This window comes from Arachis ipaensis, chromosome B06, assembly GCF_000816755.2.
Source record: "Arachis ipaensis cultivar K30076 chromosome B06, Araip1.1, whole genome shotgun sequence".
NCBI lineage: Eukaryota > Viridiplantae > Streptophyta > Magnoliopsida > Fabales > Fabaceae > Arachis > Arachis ipaensis.
Window position 1 is genome coordinate 18,676,850 of NC_029790.2, and position 22,375 is coordinate 18,699,224.

General features: G+C 35.3%; 1 protein-coding gene across 1 annotated transcript; it reads left to right on the plus strand.

Annotated features, from left to right (window-relative positions):
* Nucleotides 15,785–19,154, plus strand: LOC107646374 (protein FAR1-RELATED SEQUENCE 5-like). Its single transcript, XM_016350560.1, has 6 exons — nucleotides 15,785–15,874; nucleotides 16,672–16,758; nucleotides 17,209–17,777; nucleotides 17,892–17,951; nucleotides 18,055–18,188; nucleotides 18,592–19,154. The coding sequence occupies exons 1-6, from the start codon at nucleotides 15,785–15,787 to the stop codon at nucleotides 19,152–19,154; spliced, it is 1,503 nt and encodes a 500-aa protein (XP_016206046.1).

The following is a 22,375-nucleotide window of genomic DNA, read 5'->3' on the forward strand; positions in this document are numbered from 1 at the left end:
CTCTTTTGGCTTTGGTTGAGTAATTGGTGTTGAGTTGTCAAACTCAGCTGTTGATTGAAAATTGAAAATTGCTGATTAATTTGGATCCCTCTAAAGCTAGTCTTTTCATAGGAGTTGACTAGGACTTGAGGAATCAAATTGATTTGTTCACTTGACTTTCCTTTATTTAGTAAGGGTTAACTAAGTGGGAGCAATAACAATTCTCATCACACCTGATAAGGATAACTAGGATGGGATTTCCAGTTCTCATACCTTACCAAGAGTTTTTATAGTTAGTTTGTTTCTATTGACATTTACTATTGTTGCTTCTTATCTTAAAAAACCCAAAAAGATAATCTTCCATAACCAACAATAAATCACACCTCCCTGCAATTCCTTGAGAGACGACCCGAGGTTTAAATACTTCGGTTATAAATTTTAATGGATTTTGTTACTTGTGACAACCAAATTTTGTACGAAAGAATTCTCTGTTGGTTTAGAAACTATATTTACAACGGGATATTGTGAATTCTTTACTGGTAGAAAAATCCGTTCGTCAAAATGCATGGGTAAGGCCCCCATATGTGTTATAACAGGTCAATCCCTGCAGATGCGTTCTACATTAGAGACCACATTACCACACACACGCCATAGATGGTGCATATGACATATCCTAAACAAGATACCAAACAAGCTGGTAGGTTACCGTCGTTTCGATCAGCTCAACACATGCATGAAGAGGATTGTGTTTGAATTCAAATCTAAGGACTCATTTGAGAGAGATTGGCACGATTTTATTGAAGAGTATGACCTCCACAATTCTAGGTGGCTAAATGGTAGTATAATATTCCGGTTCATTGCTGCCTCTGTGTGGCTTCATTATAGATGTTATTTTATAGTCAATATGGATGTTGCACTTATGGGTTAACTTACGCTATTTTTTTTTGCATTTTTTGTTTTCCCTCTTCATTGGCAGATATGTTTGCTGACCGACACATGTGGGTGCCAGTATTTTTCAAGGACGAATTCTGGGCTGGCATGAGGAGCACACAGCGTAGTGAGAGCATGCATTTAGTTTTCGATAAGTACTTAAACAGTAAGAGCTCTTTGTTGCAATTTGTTCGCCAATACCAAAACTGTGTTATAGACAAGGAGCAAAAGGAGCTTTGAGTGTGACGCTGCTGATTTAAGGGGGATTATCCCTTGTGTTTTCAGCTCACCAATAGAGAAGTAGTTCCAAAGAGAATATACAAACTCCATATTTTGAGACGTTCAAGATCAATTTATAAAAAAGGTCGATTGTGACATCTCCTCTATCAACCATTGATAAACCCATATTCTATGATGTATTTTGTGCTCAATTTAAGTGATTTACTCAATCTTTCACCCACTTATTTATGTAAATTGCATGGTTTTACTTTTTCTTCCTTACTTTATGATATATGTGAAAACATGTTTTCTTATGCTTTAAAAATATTAATTTTTAATTATCCTTTATTACCATTCGATGCCGTGATTTGTGTGTTAAGTATTTTTAGGTTTCATAGGGCATGAATGTCTTAGAGGACAGAAAGGAAACATACAAAAATAGAAGGAAAGAAAAATAATGGAGTTTTGAAGAAAAGGCAGCGACGCGAACGCATGGACGACGCGGCCGCGTGCCTAGTGCGAAAAGGCATCGACGCGCACGCGTGCCTTGAGCAGAACGCAAATGACACGTACGCGTGACCGACGCGTACGCGTGACAAGGAAAACTCCCAGATGACGCGAACGCGTGACAGATGCCACGTACCAGAATCTGCAGAAAATGCCCCCAGCGATTTCTGGTCCCTTTTTCGGCCCAATTCTGAATCCAAAAACACAGAATATAAGCCAGAGAATGGAGGAATAAGAAGGAAGAACAAATTATCATACATTCACAATTCAGAATTTTAGATTTAGATGTAGTTTTTAGAGAGAGATGTTCTCTCCTCTCTCTTAGGATTTAGGATTAGAATTCCTCTTAAAGGAATTAGGATTTCTTCTTCTCAATTTCCAGGTTTAATATTCCTTTTATTTATTTTCTCAATTTAGTTTATGAACTCTTTATGCTTGGATTGATTTTCTTTTATTAATGCAATTTGAGGTATTTCAGAATTATGATTGCTTTCCTTTATTTATCTAAATAATTTAGATTTTTTCCTTTTGGCTTTGGTTGATTAATTGGTAACTCTTGAGTTGTCAAACTTATCGTGATTGATAATTGTTAACTTTGCTGATTGATTTAAATTTCTATAACTCTAGTCTTTCCTTAGGAGTTGACTAGGACTTTAGGTGTTAATTGATTTATCCACTTGACTTACCTTCATAGTTAGAGGTTGACTTAGTGGGGAGCAAAATATAATTCTCATCACCATTGATAAGGATAACTAGGATAGGACTTCTAATTTTCATACCGTGTCAAGAGTTTTATTAGCTATTGATTTATTAATTCCTGCAATCTATTTTTCTCATTCAAACCTTTTTTAAAAACCCAAAAATACTGTTTTCCATAACCAATAATAAATCGTACTTCCCTGCAATTTCTTGAGATACGACCCGAGGTTTAAATACTTTGGTTATAAATTTTATTGGGTTTGGTTAAGTGACAACCAAAACTTTTGTACGAAAAGATTCTCTGTTGGTTTAGAAACTATACTTACAACGCGATAATATTTGTGAAAATTCATGGCACAAGTATAGTTTGTGAAGTTGACCAACAAAAGATGGTGTTTGACATGTTAGTGTATAGCAGATACCAAGTCGTGTATTGCTCGCAGTCATCAAAAGTTCAATGTGATTGCTTTATGTTCCAATTGAATGGTATTCTATGCTGCCACAGTCTTGCTGTTCTTCTACATTTTCGTATAACAGCAGTGTCCTCACAATACATTCTATCCCGATGGAGTAAGAATGTTAGTCGAAGACACACATACATCAGGAGCAGCATTGACATGGACCGTTCTGATGAAAGCATGACCATTTTTAGGGAATTGTGTTTAGATTTTTACAACGTTGCTCAGGATTTCGTGGCTACTCCAGAGGTTGCTGCTATATTGTGTGATGCCATGCACAGTGCTCGGCACAAGCTGAAAAAACACAAGAAATCTGAGCATCAAGCTGCACATGTACCAAGTGCGATTAACTCACATATGCGTGATGAGTGTCCCGTTAGCAGGGATGAGCTACAGGGCCCACGTCGTATTCCTACGCGAGGTCATCCAACGTCCACCAGACTTGGGGCAGATCTAGAAAAATTTATTAAAAAGAGGGCATGCAAACACAAGAACAAGGTAAATATGAGATCTACCATTTTTTCCTGTCATTTGTTTATTTTAAGTGTGTTGAATGGATGATAAGTTATGATGTTATTTTTCAATATGATTTGTGTGTTAAGGGACCTAATGGTAATGCACAACCATCTCCTACCAATGTGGCATCTTCCTACAAAGATACGTAATAGGCTTGTTCAGAAATGACAGACAATTTGGCTACGCACTCTGGTTCCTTCATATTACTATTGAATTCATTCCATAACACCGAACAATTGTATATGTGTACCTAGTGTATTTTTCATAGCATTAATGTCATGTCCATTTATTTATTGTTTCTTCTTTTGTTTTATTTTTAAATTTTTTTCCACGGGAAGCATTTTTTGAGGATTCGAAGTTTAACAGCACAACATATCATAAGCATTAGAGTTTAGCAACTACTTTGTACTTTGCCCATCATGATTTGGTGGTTTATTCGGTTTATTTTATATATTTTAATATACTCAACTTTATTTTACCTTACTACAACTTTATATACCATTATTAAACAAAATATAATAACAGACTTGACCAACTAATATACAACTTTTTTATTCTTTTACTCTTTTTTACCGTTATTATTTGTTACTAATATTTAAAATAATAAATATTCAGTTGATAATTTGATCATTATAATAATAATTTGGTGCATTACATGAAGTTTAAAATTGAATTTTAAAAGTATCCGTACACAATAAGGTCTTTATTTTATTATTTAAAAGTATCCGTACACAATAACATCCTCTAATTTATTAGAATAACAACTACGATCGAGCGTTTATTGCTTGGGCATAGATATTTTTAGCTGGCTGTTAAGTATGGATAATTTTAAAGTTTAATTAAAAAATTTTGAGTAGATATTCGAAAGAAAGTTCAAACTTCAATCAACGTGTTCTCGATCTGAGCAAAAACAAGCCAAACACATATAAAAAAATAAACTAAGAATTTAAAAACAATTCTTTTCATACATAATTATTTACTGTGATATTGAATTCTTGTGTTTTTTTTCCAGTCCAAATCCAAAAAACATTCGCAAGTATTTCATGATAAAATCCAGTAAATCCTGCAACCATATTAACCGTAAATACACACAGCAACTCTAGTCCAAATTAATTATTTGTAGATATATTTACCCTTCTGTCTAGTATAGGTAACCCTTTAAAAAAGATGCACCCGCTTTTGGTTTAAATCCGATAACATCCATCTGTATTCCATGATAACATCCATTAAATTCTGAAATCAAATTAACAGAAAACACACACAGACCAACTCTAATCTCAATTTATGTCTTATAGTTCCGTTTAGCTTTCTTAGCCCGTTCTGCCCTTCGAACCAGTGATCTTGTCCTTGGATTCGTCCAAGGGTCTTCAATATTTTTCTTCTTTCCCCTATCCTCCACATGACGACATGCTACATTAAGTACACCCTCAACCTCACTCCTAGCGATGTTGTCTTTGCAAATTAGTATGTCGGTTACAATTTCTTTCCGAATTTGTTGCAGCTGGGCCTGTGGTGACAAAACAGATGTATTTGTGTTTGGTATAAAATACTTTAAAGAAGCAAATATAAATCCCGCCATCATAAGTAGAATTCATCCAAAAAGAGTTATTTATCAATTATTAAATACGCAAATAAGCATCAGCATATGTTTTGGATTTCACTAACCGTCGTCTAAATAGGCATGTTCAATTCATCCTCTACCAAGCTCTTTGGATCCTACATTTCCATCCATTTAATGACATATACGCCACAGTCCCACCTATGCAACACAAATAACAAAAAGTCGTGCCAATATATTAAAATTTTTGCGTGGGTTGATTTTTTTAACCCTTCTTCGTTTTCATCTCTAGACTTACCGATTTGGCTGTTTTTGGTGCCTTGTTTCATAGCAACACTCATAGCCCTCAGCTGTGAATACTAAATTCGGGTCTACAGTTGCTGCTAACTCTTGGAGAAGAAAGCCCTTCGACAAGCCAGATAGAAAAAATTAGGGAGAAAAATATAAAAAAATACATGCAAGGCAACACCAAACACCCAAAAAAATATGCATCATCAAATCTATTCTCACTTACTACATATTTATCTATTTTCTCTCGGCGCTCGAAGTTTGGGCCATTGTGCATGGAGTCTAAAACCCATAGGTTATCAGTCTGCCGGTGGAGTACATATAGCCACCAGTGATCATCTCGACACACTGGAACAAACCACTTCATTGTTGAATAAAGCATGTTAGCATATAGTTATTTTCTTCGCATTCTTGTAATGAAAAATAGATTTTGTGTGTGGATAAGTAAGTACGTGAATTACTTACATATTTAACTTGTTTCGCCTTCCCCGCATCAAACCAGTGCTGCCCGCGGCCCATGAAGCTGCTAAGAACAGGGACAAAACCAGTGTTCGTCCCGACACATCGTTCAATATTATCATCAGTCAATATTAGGGCCTGCAAACCCATTTTTCATTAGTTAAACACGTAACGAAATAATTTAGAGCATCCTTCACCGAGGCAACTATGGGTATTAATTAATATTAAGTGGGTAAGGACAGATTACATTAACCATTAGTCTCGACAGAATACAGTAAAAATCTGTGCAAACCTTGCGTTGCTCGAAGCATTGAACATGGCACAACAGTAATCAACCACCTGAATAGAATAAACGTATTGCATTTCATAGCACTTTAATGCAGAACACATACTCAGCAATTGATTACAGTTTTTTTATTTGCTCTTACCGTAACGCTTACTCTTCTACGCCATCCCAATGATTGAAGGTCCGCTCGCTGTAGCTAAACATCATCACTATTGCGAATCCACGCGAGCGTGTTATTCTTTGCACCCCAACGATCTGTCACCCACTTGTATATCCTATTCATATCAATACATGTAGGCCTTGCAGCACCCCCAGATGTCATTTGTGTCTCCACTACATGTTTTGTTTTTCTTATGTTTTCTGGTGCTTCAGGTTCCGGAGTCGCATTTCGTTCATTTGTTACCGGAGATCCCGGCATTGAGTCCGGTATTTGCATCTGAGTGATGCCAAGCGAAAATGACGGGATTGGAAAGTCAGCTTTAGCTGGGTCCTCTGGCGCAACATACACTACCATTGCAAGTTCTCCGAATTCCCTGCACATTCATTAACAAATAAGTGCTCTTAACTGAGCGTGAACTAAAATAAAGAAAGTTGTGTAACCAGCATAAGATTATATGGGTAACATCTATTATTGATTAAACATTCCATCTCAAAAGCAGGAAAGAGTCAGAGATAAAAAGTCATGCACTTACTATAATTATCAATAATTCGTATTATTGTTAAATTCATCTAACTTGCCTTTTCTTTGAAGGTCCTTCATCAACATTATCATCTGTTCCGTTTCCAACAGGTGTGTCAGGCATTGTCTTATCCCCTGTGGACATTTCAGCACATGTCTTCCTCATACTCAAAGTATTCCCCTTAATGGACCTTTTTTGGGACTCTTGACTGTAGTTTCTGTTAAATAAATTAGAAGTTGAGCTGTTATAGGTGATAATAACAAAAGATACCTGATACAAATTTGATCCAATCAAGTAAATCTAGTACGCTTAAATGTGTAAATGATGTTAATTCAAAAGTTTACCCAAAGCTTCTTCGTGCAGAATAAAGTAAAGAATGGATAGTAACATCCGCAGTGCCAACCACTTAGCAACCAGAATGCCACACAGATAACATCGGGTGTGAGGTATGCATAACATCCCAATTTAAATGATAAATATTAGCTATTCGAACTCCTATTCTAGATAAATCTACAAGTTACAACCCCTATTGTTTCCATCCTTATCAATTAAGCACAATGTTATATGTAGGTAACGTATATTAAAATTACTTTATAGATGGTAAAATTTTATATACAAACAAATGTAATGATTAATTATGTCAACATAGATTCCCAAATAAAAAAGAATTATACTAGTATACTATTAAAATGAGGCAGGTTAGAGCTTTAAAATTTCATACTATAACTGAAAATTCAGTAACTTGCCTTTCCTCGGAAGGCCCTTCATCAACATTATCATCTGTTGCATTTACCATTGGCATGTCGGCCAATGTCTCCTCCCCTGTGGGCGTTTCCATACATGTCTTGTTCATACACACTTTATCCCCCCCCCAATGCATCCGTCTTGTGAATCTTGGCTACAATTTCTGTTTAAATAAATTGGAGGATAAACAACTATAAGTGATAATAAAAAGGTCACCTAGCACAAATATAATCTGATCAAGTAAATCTAGTATACCCAAATATATAAATGAGTTTAATTCGAAATTTTACCCAAGGCTGCTTCGTTCCAAGTATAGTACAGAATGGACATTAACATCCGTAATTCCAATCAGTTAACATCCATAAGGCCACAGGGATAACATCAGGTGTCAAGCGTACATAACATCCAAACTAATAAGACAAAAATTAGCTATTGGAAATACTATTTAAAGTAACTAGTATTGGTATTACTTAGATCTTTATTTAATTGGAATAACGCTCATCAAACTGTCATCCATGTTGCATATTAAAACCAAAGCAGCTTAGTTTTTAGCTATGCATATAAGGGAGAGTACACATAGTTTTCAAAGTTATTATTTTATGAAGTGGATGCTAAAACACAAAAAGATGTATTTACATGTGTAAGGTCTATTGCCATGCTCAAGATAAGTAGCTCCAACAGTTTTTTAAAGATAGATCTACAAGTTACAGCATCAATACCATGCTTCTAAAATTAGATAAATAATTAATTACTCTATACATGGTAAAACTTTATATACGGTTAAAAAGATGCAAAATCTAAAAAATATTTATACTATAATACTATTAAAAAGACGCAAGTTAGAGCAATAAAATTTTATAACAAAAATGAAAAATCATTGAATTGCCTTTTTTTTGGAAGGATGTTCATCAAATTTAGCTGGTGATGCATAACCAGCCGGTATGTCGGTCTCATTTTCATCTACCGTGGGAGCTTCTTTACGAGTCTTTCTATTAGACTTTGTTTTTTCCCTAATGCATCCTCTCTTTGATACGCGGTTGTACTTTTTCGGTAGCCAAGACATCTTTCCAATTAAATTTAGAAGACCCTATAGTGGACAAAGTATAAGTTTTATTTTCGTTAGAGCTTAAAATAAGTGATCTAATTAACATATCTTTCACACTTATCACTATTAAAAGATTATATATCTATCATATGCCTCACCAAGTGAGATGTGCTTTCCTCTTCATCCATCTTCTTCAGATCAACAAGCGACCAGTCTCTGATCTACGGTTCTCTCCCTTTATATCTTCCTAAATCTCCATTCTTGTTAGCATGGAGATATATAATCTGAAAGTTATAGTAATTACTATAAACAAGGTATACTATAGAATAACAAACAACAAATCAAAGGTTAGGGATATACGACTCACCAGTAATGCGAACATACATCTATCCACTATATACCATTATTAAACAAAATATAATAACAGACTTGGCCAACTAATATACAATTTTTTTATTCTTTTACTCTTTTTTACCGTTATTATTTGTTACTAATATTTAAAATAATAAATATTCAGTTGATAATTTGATCATTATGATAATTTGGTGCATTACATTAAGTTTAAACTTGAATTTTAAAAGTATCCGTACACAATAAGGTCTTTATTTTATTATTTAAAAAATTAGACATCAAAAAGTTATATCTAAGCATGTATTTTGTTTACATCCAATAACATCCTCTAATTTATTAGAATAACAACTACGATTGAGCGTTTATTGCTTGGGCATAGATATTTTTAGCTGGCTGTTAAGTATGGATAATTTTAAAGTTTAATTAAAAAATTTTGAGTAGATATTCGAAAGAAAGTTCAAACTTCAATCAACGTGTTCTCGATCTGAGCAAAAATAAGTCAAACACATATAAAAAAATAAACTAAGAATTTAAAAACAATTCTTTTCATACATAATTATTTACTGTGATATTGAATTCTTGTGTTTTTTTTTCCAGTCCAAATCCAAAAAACATTCGCAAGTATTTCATGATAAAATCCAGTAAATCCTACAACCATATTAACAGTAAATACACACAGTAACTCTAGTCCTAATTAATTGTTTGTAGATATATTTACCCTACTGTCCAGTATAGGTAACCTTTTAAAAAGATGCACCTGTTTTTGGTTTAAATCCAATAACATCCATCTGTATTTCATGATAACATCCATTAAATTCTGAAATCAAATTAACAGAAAACACACACAGACCAACTCTAATCTCAATTTATGTCTTATAGTTCCGTTTAGCTTTCTTAGCCCGTTCTGCCCTTCGAACCAGTGATCTTGTCCTTGGATTCGTCCAAGGGTCTTCAATATTTTTCTCCTTTCCCCTATCCTCCACATGACGACATGGTACATTGAGTACACCCTCAAACTCACTCCTAGCGATGTTGTCTTTGCAAATTAGTATGTCGGTTACAATTTCTTTCCGAATTTGTTGCAGCTGGGCCTGTGGTGACAAAACAGATGTATTTGTGTTTGGTATAAAATACTTTAAAGAAGCAAATATAAATCCCGCCATCATAAGTAGAATTCATCCAAAAAGAGTTATTTATCAATTATTAAATACGCAAATAAGCATCAGCATATGTTTTGGATTTCACTAACCGTCGTCTAAATAGGCATGTTCAATTCATCCTCTACCAAGCTCTTTGGATCCTACATTTCCATCCATTTAATGACATATACGCCACAGTCCCACCTATGCAACACAAATAACAAAAAGTCGTGCCAATATATTAAAATTTTTGCGTGGGTTGATTTTTTTAACCCTTCTTCGTTTTCATCTCTAGACTTGCCGATTTGGCTGTTTTTGGTGCCTTGTTTCATAGCAACACTCATAGCCCTCAACTGTGAACACTACATTCGGGTCTACAGTTGCTGCTAACTCTTGGAGAAGAAAGCCCTTCGACAAGCCAGATAGAAAAAATTAGGGAGAAAAATATAAAAAAATACATGCAAGGCAACACCAAACACCCAAAAAAATATGCATCATCAAATCTATTCTCACTTACTACATATTTATCTATTTTCTCTCGGCGCTCGAAGTTTGGGCCATTGTGCATGGAGTCTAAAACCCATAGGTTATCAGTCTGCCGGTGGAGTACATATAGCCACCAGTGATCATCTCGACACACTGGAACAAACCACTTCATTGTTGAATAAAGCATGTTAGCATATAGTTATTTTCTTCGCATTCTTGTAATGAAAAATAGATTTTGTGTGTGGATAAGTAAGTACGTGAATTACTTACATATTTAACTTGTTTCGCCTTCCCCGCATCAAACCAGTGCTGCCCGCGGCCCATGAAGCTGCTAAGAACAGGGACAAAACCAGTGTTCGTCCCGACACATCGTTCAATATTATCATCAGTCAATATTAGGGCCTGCAAACCCATTTTTCATTAGTTAAACACGTAACGAAATAATTTAGAGCATCCTTCACCGAGGCAACTATGGGTATTAATTAATATTAAGTGGGTAAGGACAGATTGCATTAACCATTAGTCTCGGCAGAATACAGTAAAAATCTGTGCAAACCTTGCGTTGCTCGAAGCATTGAACATGGCACAACAGTAATCAACCACCTGAATAGAATAAACGTATTGCATTTCATAGCACTTTAATGCAGAACACATACTCAGCAATTGATTACAGTTTTTTTATTTGCTCTTACCGTAACGCTTACTCTTCTACGCCATCCCAATGATTGAAGGTCCGCTCGCTGTAGCTAAACATCATCACTATTGCGAATCCACGCGAGCGTGTTATTCTTTGCACCCCAACGATCTGTCACCCACTTGTATATCCTATTCATATCAATACATGTAGGCCTTGCAGCACCCCCAGATGTCATTTGTGTCTCCACTACATGTTTTGTTTTTCTTATGTTTTCTGGTGCTTCAGGTTCCGGAGTCGCATTTCGTTCATTTGTTACCGGAGATCCCGGCATTGAGTCCGGTATTTGCATCTGAGTGATGCCAAGCGAAAATGACGGGATTGGAAAGTCAGCTTTAGCTGGGTCCTCTGGCGCAACATACACTACCATTGCAAGTTCTCCGAATTCCCTGCACATTCATTAACAAATAAGTGCTCTTAACTGAGCGTGAACTAAAATAAAGAAAGTTGTGTAACCAGCATAAGATTATATGGGTAACATCTATTATTGATTAAACATTCCATCTCAAAAGCAGGAAAGAGTCAGAGATAAAAAGTCATGCACTTACTATAATTATCAATAATTCGTATTATTGTTAAATTCATCTAACTTGCCTTTTCTTTGAAGGTCCTTCATCAACATTATCATCTGTTCCGTTTCCAACAGGTGTGTCAGGCATTGTCTTATCCCCTGTGGACATTTCAGCACATGTCTTCCTCATACTCAAAGTATTCCCCTTAATGGACCTTTTTTGGGACTCTTGACTGTAGTTTCTGTTAAATAAATTAGAAGTTGAGCTGTTATAGGTGATAATAACAAAAGATACCTGATACAAATTTGATCCAATCAAGTAAATCTAGTACGCTTAAATGTGTAAATGATGTTAATTCAAAAGTTTACCCAAAGCTTCTTCGTGCAGAATAAAGTAAAGAATGGATAGTAACATCCGCAGTGCCAACCACTTAGCAACCAGAATGCCACACAGATAACATCGGGTGTGAGGTATGCATAACATCCCAATTTAAATGATAAATATTAGCTATTCGAACTCCTATTCTAGATAAATCTACAAGTTACAACCCCTATTGTTTCCATCCTTATCAATTAAGCACAATGTTATATGTAGGTAACGTATATTAAAATTACTTTATAGATGGTAAAATTTTATATACAAACAAATGTAATGATTAATTATGTCAACATAGATTCCCAAATAAAAAAGAATTATACTAGTATACTATTAAAATGAGGCAGGTTAGAGCTTTAAAATTTCATACTATAACTGAAAATTCAGTAACTTGCCTTTCCTCGGAAGGCCCTTCATCAACATTATCATCTGTTGCATTTACCATTGGCATGTCGGCCAATGTCTCCTCCCCTGTGGGCGTTTCCATACATGTCTTGTTCATACACACTTTATCCCCCCCCCAATGCATCCGTCTTGTGAATCTTGGCTACAATTTCTGTTTAAATAAATTGGAGGATAAACAACTATAAGTGATAATAAAAAGGTCACCTAGCACAAATATAATCTGATCAAGTAAATCTAGTATACCCAAATATATAAATGAGTTTAATTCGAAATTTTACCCAAGGCTGCTTCGTTCCAAGTATAGTACAGAATGGACATTAACATCCGTAATTCCAATCAGTTAACATCCATAAGGCCACAGGGATAACATCAGGTGTCAAGCGTACATAACATCCAAACTAATAAGACAAAAATTAGCTATTGGAAATACTATTTAAAGTAACTAGTATTGGCATTATTTAGATCTTTATTTAATTGGAATAATGCTCATCAAATTGTCATCCATGTTTCACATTAAAACCAAAGCAACTTAGTAAAGGGTATTTAGCTATGCACATAAGGGAGAAGACACATAGTTTTCAAAGTTATTATGTTATGAAATGAATGCTAGAACACAAAAAGATGTATTTACATGTGTAAGGTCTATTGCCATGCTCAAGATAAGTAGCTCCAACAGTTTTTTAAAGATAGATCTACAAGTTACAGCATCAATACCATGCTTCTAAAATTAGATAAATAATTAATTACTCTATACATGGTAAAACTTTATATACGGTTAAAAAGATGCAAAATCTAAAAAATATTTATACTATAATACTATTAAAAAGACGCAAGTTAGAGCAATAAAATTTTATAACAAAAATGAAAAATCATTGAATTGCCTTTTTTTTGGAAGGATGTTCATCAAATTTAGCTGGTGATGCATAACCAGCCGGTATGTCGGTCTCATTTTCATCTACCGTGGGAGCTTCTTTACGAGTCTTTCTATTAGATTTTCTTTTTTTCCTAATGCATCCTCTCTTTGATACACGGTTGTGCTTTTTGGGTAACCCAGACATATTCCCAATTAAATTTAGAAGCCCCTACAGTGGACAAAGTATAAGTTTTATTTTCGTTAGAGCTTAAAAGAAATTATCCGATTAACATATCTTTGACACTTATCACTATTAAAAGATTATATATCTATCATATGCCTCACCGAGTGAGATGTGCTTTCCTCTCCATCCATCTTCTTTAGATCAGTAAGCGACCAGTCTCTGATCCACGGTTCTCTCCTATTATATCTTCCTAAATCTCCATTCTTGTTAGCATGGAGATATATAATCTGAAAGTTATAGTAATTGCTATAAACAAGGTATACTATAAAATAACAAACAACAAATCAAAGGTTAGAGATATACAGCTCACCAGTAATGTGAACATACATCCATCCACTGTCTTCTTTCCTACATCCTGAAACCTCAGAACTCCCTCAATTAGAAAATCATAAACGTACCTCGCCCAATATATCTTCCTTGGGTTCGATACATCAATGGAAGCCCGTAACAAACAACAAATCAAAGCTTAGAGATATACAGCTCACTAGTAATGCAAACATACATCCATCCACTGTCTTCTTCTTTACATCCTGAAACCTCAGAACTCCCTCAATTAGAAAATCATAAATGTACCTCGCCCAATATATCTTCCTTGGGTTTGATACATCAATGGCATCCAGTATATGTATGTCTGAAACGGTGGCGATTGGCGAGGGAAAAAACAAACACTTCGCTATCAACATGATGAACTGTCTCCGGAAGTTGATTCTATCGGCATCGGACTGCATCGAGCATGTGATAACATCCCTTTTCAATTCTACTTGTGTCTTTTCTGTGAAGCTGTTAACAAGTCGGTACTCTGCTGGTGTTTTTGGAATTTTGAAACTATTCCCTGCCAAACACAAAATGAGTCCATGCAGTCCAAATCTTTAATGGCTAATTTTACCGAAAACATATATTCAACAAGATTAATGTGGATAATTTTTTTTCCTTTTCTCCCTATTTTATTTGGGGAGTTCTTACCATGGTTCGGTAGTCCAAAACACTGCGCAATTGATTGAACCGATATGGGAATTTTTCTTGTTCTGACGATCAAAGACTTCTCATCCCGACTATATGATGATGTTAATGCCACCATCATATCTTGGTTGACATCCCATTCAGGCACATATTGCAGCCTCCTATGTTCTGCACCTCCATTATTTTCTCTCTGCCCGCGTCTGAACCTAATTGCTTCATAACTGAAGCCACGCAACATGGCGAGCACTTAGATACCAGTGTTTTCTACACAAATATTCATAATCAGCACAAATTGACAACGAAGGAGAATATCAGTTTTAATATTTACTATTAAAACTCAATATCCCGAGTTTATAGTTAATTCACCGTTAACCATTCAACGTACCTTTTTTGGTCCACCAGTTTTTTTTTGCAGTCTTCTTTTGTGAATGTTATTCTTATGTGTCTCTTGTTTGCTCCTAGTATGAGCCATGCCTACTTCTTGTTTTTTGAACACCTGTTCATAGGCAACTGCTATATATACTCAAATAACCCACTTAAATTAATCATTAATATACCAACATTTTATCAATAGCATAGATACGCTAACAACTTTACTTAGTATAACATCTATGATTAAAACATATCTTGCTCTATCATTATACTATCACAGTGGGCCCTCAAAATACCATTTATATGTCCAACTTTTTGTGAGTTTACTGTTAATTTCTATAAAATTTTAAACTCAATACCCACCTAAACTAACAACTTTGCTTGCAAATAACTTTGAACAAAAGTATGATATCAAAAGATTGCATATGAAATTATGATCCTCCCTCATATCCCATTCTCTATTTCTACCGTGATTGTTGTGATAACCACACTAATTTGGTTAGTTCAATAAAAAATCATCATTATTTACTATGTATCCATCATTCTCATAATCATTTCATTAAAGTAACTAATCAAAATTCCGTTAATTAATTTGTTTAACTATATACCATTATTTAAATAGTCACATATGTATGTATGTTTAATTTTTAACAGACACCAATAAAGATAAAGCAATTCACACTAAAAAAAAATTCCATGCAAAATTCCAACTCAGCCTTTTATAAAGATAAAGCAATCCACACTAAAAAAGTATCAAGGCATGACATCTCTATTGCATCAGTATCTAGAAGGATTTTTTTCTTTACATGAATAAAAACAAAAATCTAAAAAAAATAATTTGCCACTAACCTTAAGTACTCCTAATGTACTCCCACTATAGTTAACTACCACAATCAGTCAATTATTAAAAAATACATAATCTAAATGACTGACATGAAAAAATACTTTATTTATATTTTTTTTCTGTCTCATGGTAGAATTGATAAAGAGGAAAAAAAAAAGGAAAGGTACCTAGAGCAGCTAGAATGAAAGCGATTTCATTTTTGCTCTACTCCTTCGCCTCAACTTTATCATCTAAAGACACAATTGCAGCTTTTTCAGTGGAGACCTTCAAAGTATGGAGGTAACTTGAACTAAATGGCTACTTTATATTAGTCACACAGTTAATAACTTGAAAGAAAGCACAACATTGAGCACGCAAAATAACAACTCAATCTACGGTTGAATAGATAAAAAAATAGTGGAACCGTAACACTCCAGAAAAATCATGGATGCTTATCAAAATGAAAAAAAAACCCTTTTTTGAAAAATTTCCTTCATCTCCAGCCCAAAATGCAATCTTTGCTAGTTTTTCCCTTTTCCCACACCCATCAACGTGAGATAAAGACCAAAATTGTCATCGTTAACATCGACTCCAGCCGCATGCAACAACTGATAATAGAGTCCCAATATGCCAATTAATCGAAACATAAAACTATATAACATACCTATAAGAGTCGGAGACAAGGCCAGTGGAGACTTTCGAAGTATGGAGGCAACTTGAACGAAATGACTGCTTCATATTTGTCACATTATTTACTAGTTGAAAGAAAGCACAACACCAAGCACGCAACATAGCAATTCAAACCACGGTTGAACAGATAACAAATCAGGGGAACCGTAACACACCAGAAAAATCATGGCTATTTATAAAAACGAAAAAAACCATTTCTTGATGCCTTCTCTTCATCTCTACCCCCCCAAAACATCATATTTTTCAAGATTTTCTCTTTTTTCTTTTTCCAAACCCATCAACGTGAGATAAAGACCAAAACTTTCATCGTTAACATCGACTCCAGCCACATGCAACAAAAGATAATGGACCCCAATATGCCAATTAATCGAAACATGAAACTAAATAACATACCTGTAGGAGTCGGAGACAAGGCTATGGGATGCTCCGATGATGAAGCTGCTGGGTTTCTCCTCTCTGCGTCTTTTCGTTTTTCTCGATTGTGAGGTTATGGATGGAATGAAATGGGGAGAAAAGTCTTGATCTTTCACTCGGGTTAATTTCTCGATCTTTTTGGATGTTAATCCATTAGACGAAAATTGCATTTTAATTGAAATAAATGTAGATGAGAGATTTTTAGGGATTTGATTGAGAGGAAACTGAAATTAATTTTGGGAATCAAATTAATTACACCAGGCATGGAGAAGAGGGTAGAGTGATAAGTATGTTATTAATAAGCAAGTGTACTCCACTCGCTTATCATGAGACTGGCATTTATTCTGTACTATATATATATTATACATTATTTTTTGGCTACTTAGCACTACCCAAAATGAAATTAGCACCTAAAATTACAGTAGTGTGTTTTATTTGTTATACTCGAAAGTGAAATTTGCTACTTTTGTATAGTTAACTATTAGGTAGAGTTTCATTTGTTTTTTTTTCTTTTTTTTCCAGGTCATAAACCAAGCCAGTGGTGACGAGGAGCTAGATCCCGAGGAGGGAATGTGCTTCGGAATATTAGAAGATGCGCGTGCATATTATTACCGATATGCGGCTAGGACTGGATTTGTCATCAAAATAAGAACCACCGGCTGGGAGAGTAGAAACGATCAGAGGGTGGTTGTTAATCAGGCTTTGCATTGTAACAGAGATGGATACCGCACATCCTGTGTAAAGGCACCCAAGAGAAGGAAAACGGTGGCCTCAACAAACTGCAAAATCCGTTGCTATTTGGCATTAGATAAGATGACAAGGAAGTGGAAGATTTCTCGAGTAGAGGTGTCCCACTCACACCCGCTCAATTCGAAGCTATCTGGAATGTTCTCAGCAAACCGTCAGCTAAGTATGCATGTGAAGGACATGATACAGCAAAATGACCAAGCTGGCATTAGACCGAGTAAGATGTACCAGGCACTAGCCAATGCCACCAGTGTCTCTGCCAACCTCACCTTTACGGAGAAGGATGTTAGAAATTACATTAGTCGTCACTTACGCATTTTCGGGGATGAGATGGATCCAAAAGAGTTACTTAAGCAATTCTCACGGATGAAGGAGCTCAATCCGAAATTTTTCTTTGAAATAGATGTGGACGAAAACCATAGCATTAGAAATGTGTTTTAGGCCGATTCTCGGTGTAGAGCTGCATGGAAATATTTTGGTGACATCGTGACGTTTGACACTACTTACAAGACTAATAGGTACCAAATTATTATTTTTTTGTTCGACTTAATTAGATTTTTTTCAGCTAAGGCATTTGGAGTTTCTACCTACATTACATGTTTTTATATTTCCATTGTTTAGATATGACATGCCGTTCGGGTCTTTCGTAGATGTCAACCAACATGGGATGTCTACGCTTCTTGGGTGCGCATTATTGTGGAATGAGGACATTCGTACATTCCAATGGCTTTTTCGTACTTGGTTGAAGTGCATGGGTAAGGCCCCCATATGTGTTATAACAGATCAATCCCTGCAGATGCATTCTGCATTAGAGACCACATTACCACACACACGCCATAGATGGTGCATATGGCATATCCTAAACAAGATACCAAACAAGCTGGTAGGTTACCGTCGTTTCGATCAGCTCAACACATGCATGAAGAGGATTGTGTTTGAATCCAAATCTAAGGACTCATTTGAGAGAGATTGGCACGATTTTATTGAAGAGTATGACCTCCACAATTCTAGGTGGCTAAATGGTAGTATAATATTCCGGTCCATTGCTGCCTCTGTGTGGCTTCATTATAGATGTTATTTTATACTCAATATGGATGTTGCACTTATGGGTTAACTTACGCTATTTTTTTCATTTTTGTTTTCCCTATTCATTGGCAGATATGTTTGCTGACCGACACATGTGGGTGCCAGTATTTTTCAAGAACGAATTCTGGGCTGGCATGAGGAGCACACAGCGTAGTGAGAGCATGCATTTAGTTTTCAATAAGTACTTAAACAGTAAGAGCTTTTTGTTGCAATTTGTTCGTCAATACCAAAACTGTGTTATAGACAAGGAGCAAAAGGAGCTTGAGTGTGACGCTGCTGATTTAAGGGGGATTATCCCTTGTGTTTTCAGCTCACCAATAGAGAAGCAGTTCCAAAGAGAATATACAAACTCCATGTTTCGAGACGTTCAGGATCAATTTATAAAAGAGGTCGATTGTGACATCTCCTCTATCAACCATCATGGCACAAGTATAGTTTGTGAAGTTGACCAACAAAAGATGGTGTTTGACATGTTAGTGTATAGCAGATACCAAGTCATGTATTGCTCGCAGTCATCAAAAGTTCAATGTGATTGCTTTAGGTTCCAATTGAATGGTATTCTATGCTGCCACAGTCTTGCTGTTCTTCTACATTTTCGTGTAACAGCAGTGTCCTCACAATACATTCTATCCTGATGGAGTAAGAATGTTAGTCGAAGACACACATACATCAGGAGCAGCATTGACATGGACCGTTCTGATGAAAGCATGACCATTTTTAGGGATACCTAGTGTATTTTTCATAGCATTAATGTCATGTCCATTTATTTATTGTTTCTTCTTTTGTTTTATTTTTAAATTTTTTTTCACGGGAAGCATTTTTTGAGGATTCGAAGTTTAACAACACAACATATCATAAGCATTAGAGTTTAGCAACTACTTTGTACTTTGCCCATCATGATTTGGTGGTTTATTCGGTTTATTTTATATATTTTAATATACTCAACTTTATTTTACCTTACTACAACTTTATATACCATTATTAAACAAAATATAATAACAGACTTGACCAACTAATATACAACTTTTTTATTCTTTTACTCTTTTTTACTATTATTATTTGTTACTAATATTTAAAATAATAAATATTCAGTTGATAATTTGATCATTATAATAATAATTTGGTGCATTACATGAAGTTTAAAATTGAATTTTAAAAGTATCCGTACACAATAAGGTCTTTATTTTATTATTTAAAAGTATCCGTACACAATAACATCCTCTAATTTATTAGAATAACAACTACGATCGAGCGTTTATTGCTTGGGCATAGATATTTTTAGCTGGCTGTTAAGTATGGATAATTTTAAAGTTTAATTAAAAAATTTTGAGTAGATATTCGAAAGAAAGTTCAAACTTCAATCAACGTGTTCTCGATCTGAGCAAAAACAAGCCAAACACATATAAAAAAATAAACTAAGAATTTAAAAACAATTCTTTTCATACATAATTATTTACTGTGATATTGAATTCTTGTGTTTTTTTTTCCAGTCCAAATCCAAAAAACATTCGCAAGTATTTCATGATAAAATCCAGTAAATCCTGCAACCATATTAACCGTAAATACAGACAGCAACTCTAGTCCTAATTAATTATTTGTAGATATATTTACCCTTCTGTCTAGTATAGGTAACCCTTTAAAAAAGATGCACCCGCTTTTAGTTTAAATCCGATAACATCCATCTGTATTCCATGATAACATCCATTAAATTCTGAAATCAAATTAACAGAAAACACACACAGACCAACTCTAATCTCAATTTATGTCTTATAGTTCCGTTTAGCTTTCTTAGCCCGTTCTGCCCTTCGAACCAGTGATCTTGTCCTTGGATTCGTCCAAGGGTCTTCAATATTTTTCTCCTTTCCCCTATCCTCCACATGACGACATGGTACATTGAGTACACCCTCAAACTCACTCCTAGCGATGTTGTCTTTGCAAATTAGTATGTCAGTTACAATTTATTTCCGAATTTGTTGCAGCTGGGCCTGTGGTGACAAAACAGATGTATTTGTGTTTGGTATAAAATACTTTAAAGAAGCAAATATAAATCCCACCATCATAAGTAGAATTCATCCAAAAAGAGTTATTTATCAATTATTAAATACGCAAATAAGTATCAGCATATGTTTTGGATTTCACTAACCGTCATCCAAATAGGCATGTTCAATTCATCCTCTACCAAGCTCTTTGGATCCTACATTTCCATCCATTTAATGACATATACGCCACAGTCCCACCTATGCAACACAAATAACAAAAAGTCGTGCCAATATATTAAAATTTTTGCGTGGGTTGATTTTTTTAACCCTTCTTCGTTTTCATCTCTAGACTTGCCGATTTGGCTGTTTTTGGTGCCTTGTTTCATAGCAACACTCATAGCCCTCAACTGTGAACACTACATTCGGGTCTACAGTTGCTGCTAACTCTTGGAGAAGAAAGCCCTTCGACAAGCCAGATAGAAAAAATTAGGGAGAAAAATATAAAAAAAAATACATGCAAGGCAACACCTAACACCCAAAAAAATATGCATCATCAAATCTATTCTCACTTACTACATATTTATCTATTTTCTCTCGGCGCTCGAAGTTTGGGCCATTGTGCATGGAGTCTAAAACCCATAGGTTATCAGTCTGCCGGTGGAGTACATATAGCCACCAGTGATCATCTCGACACACTGGAACAAACCACTTCATTGTTGAATAAAGCATGTTAGCATATAGTTATTTTCTTCGCATTCTTGTAATGAAAAATAGATTTTGTGTGTGGATAAGTAAGTACGTGAATTACTTACATATTTAACTTGTTTCGCCTTCCCCGCATCAAACCAGTGCTGCCCGCGGCCCATGAAGCTGCTAAGAATAGGGACAAAACCAATGTTCGTCCCGACACATCGTTTAATATTATCATCAGTCAATATTAGGGCCTGCAAACCCATTTTTCATTAGTTAAACACGTAACGAAATAATTTAGAGCATCCTTCACCGAGGCAACTATGGGTATTAATTAATATTAAGTGGGTAAGGACAGATTACATTAACCATTAGTCTCGACAGAATACAGTAAAAATCTGTGCAAACCTTGCGTTGCTCAAAGCATTGAACATGGCACAACAGTAATCAACCACCTGAATAGAATAAATGTATTGTATTTCATAGCACTTTAATGCAGAACACATACTCAGCAATTGATTACAGTTTTTTTATTTGCTCTTACCGTAACGCTTACTCTTCTACGCCATCCCAATGATTGAAGGTCCGCTCGCTGTAGCTAAACATCATCACTATTGCGAATCCACGCGAGCGTGTTATTCTTTGCACCCCAACGATCTATCACCCACTTGTATATCCTATTCATGTCATTACCTGTAGGCCTTGCAGCACCCCCAGATGTCATTAGTGTCTCCACTACATGTTTTGTTTTTCTTATGTTTTCTGGTGCTTCAGGTTCCGGAGTCGCATTTCGTTCATTTGTTACCGGAGATCCCGGCATTGAGTCTGGTATCTGCATCTGAGTGATGCCAAGCGAGAATGATGGGATTGGAAAGTCAGCTTGAGCTGGGTCCTCTGGCGCAACATACACTACCATTGCAAGTTCTCCCGATTCCTTGCACATTCATTAACAATTAAGTGCTCTTAACAATTAAGTGCTCTTAACTAAGCGCGAACTAAAATAAAGAAAGTTGTGTAACCAGCATAAGATTATATGGGTAACATCTATTATTGATTAAACATTCCACCTCAAAAGCAGGAAAGAGTCAGAGATAAAAAGTCATGCACCTACTATAATTATCAATAATTTGTATTATTGTTAAATTCATCTAACTTGCCTTTTTTTTAAGGTCCTTCATCAACATTAT

Bases quoted from the DNA above. Each gene is read 5' to 3' on its own strand.
- LOC107646374 (XM_016350560.1), top strand. From the start codon at position 15,785: ATGAAAGCGATTTCATTTTTGCTCTACTCCTTCGCCTCAACTTTATCA. The intron at 16,759-17,208 runs GTTATGGATGGA...TTTTTTTTCCAG, and splicing joins TCGTTTTTCTCGATTGTGAG to GTCATAAACCAAGCCAGTGG. The intron at 18,189-18,591 runs GTAAGGCCCCCA...ATTCATTGGCAG, and splicing joins TACTTGGTTGAAGTGCATGG to ATATGTTTGCTGACCGACAC.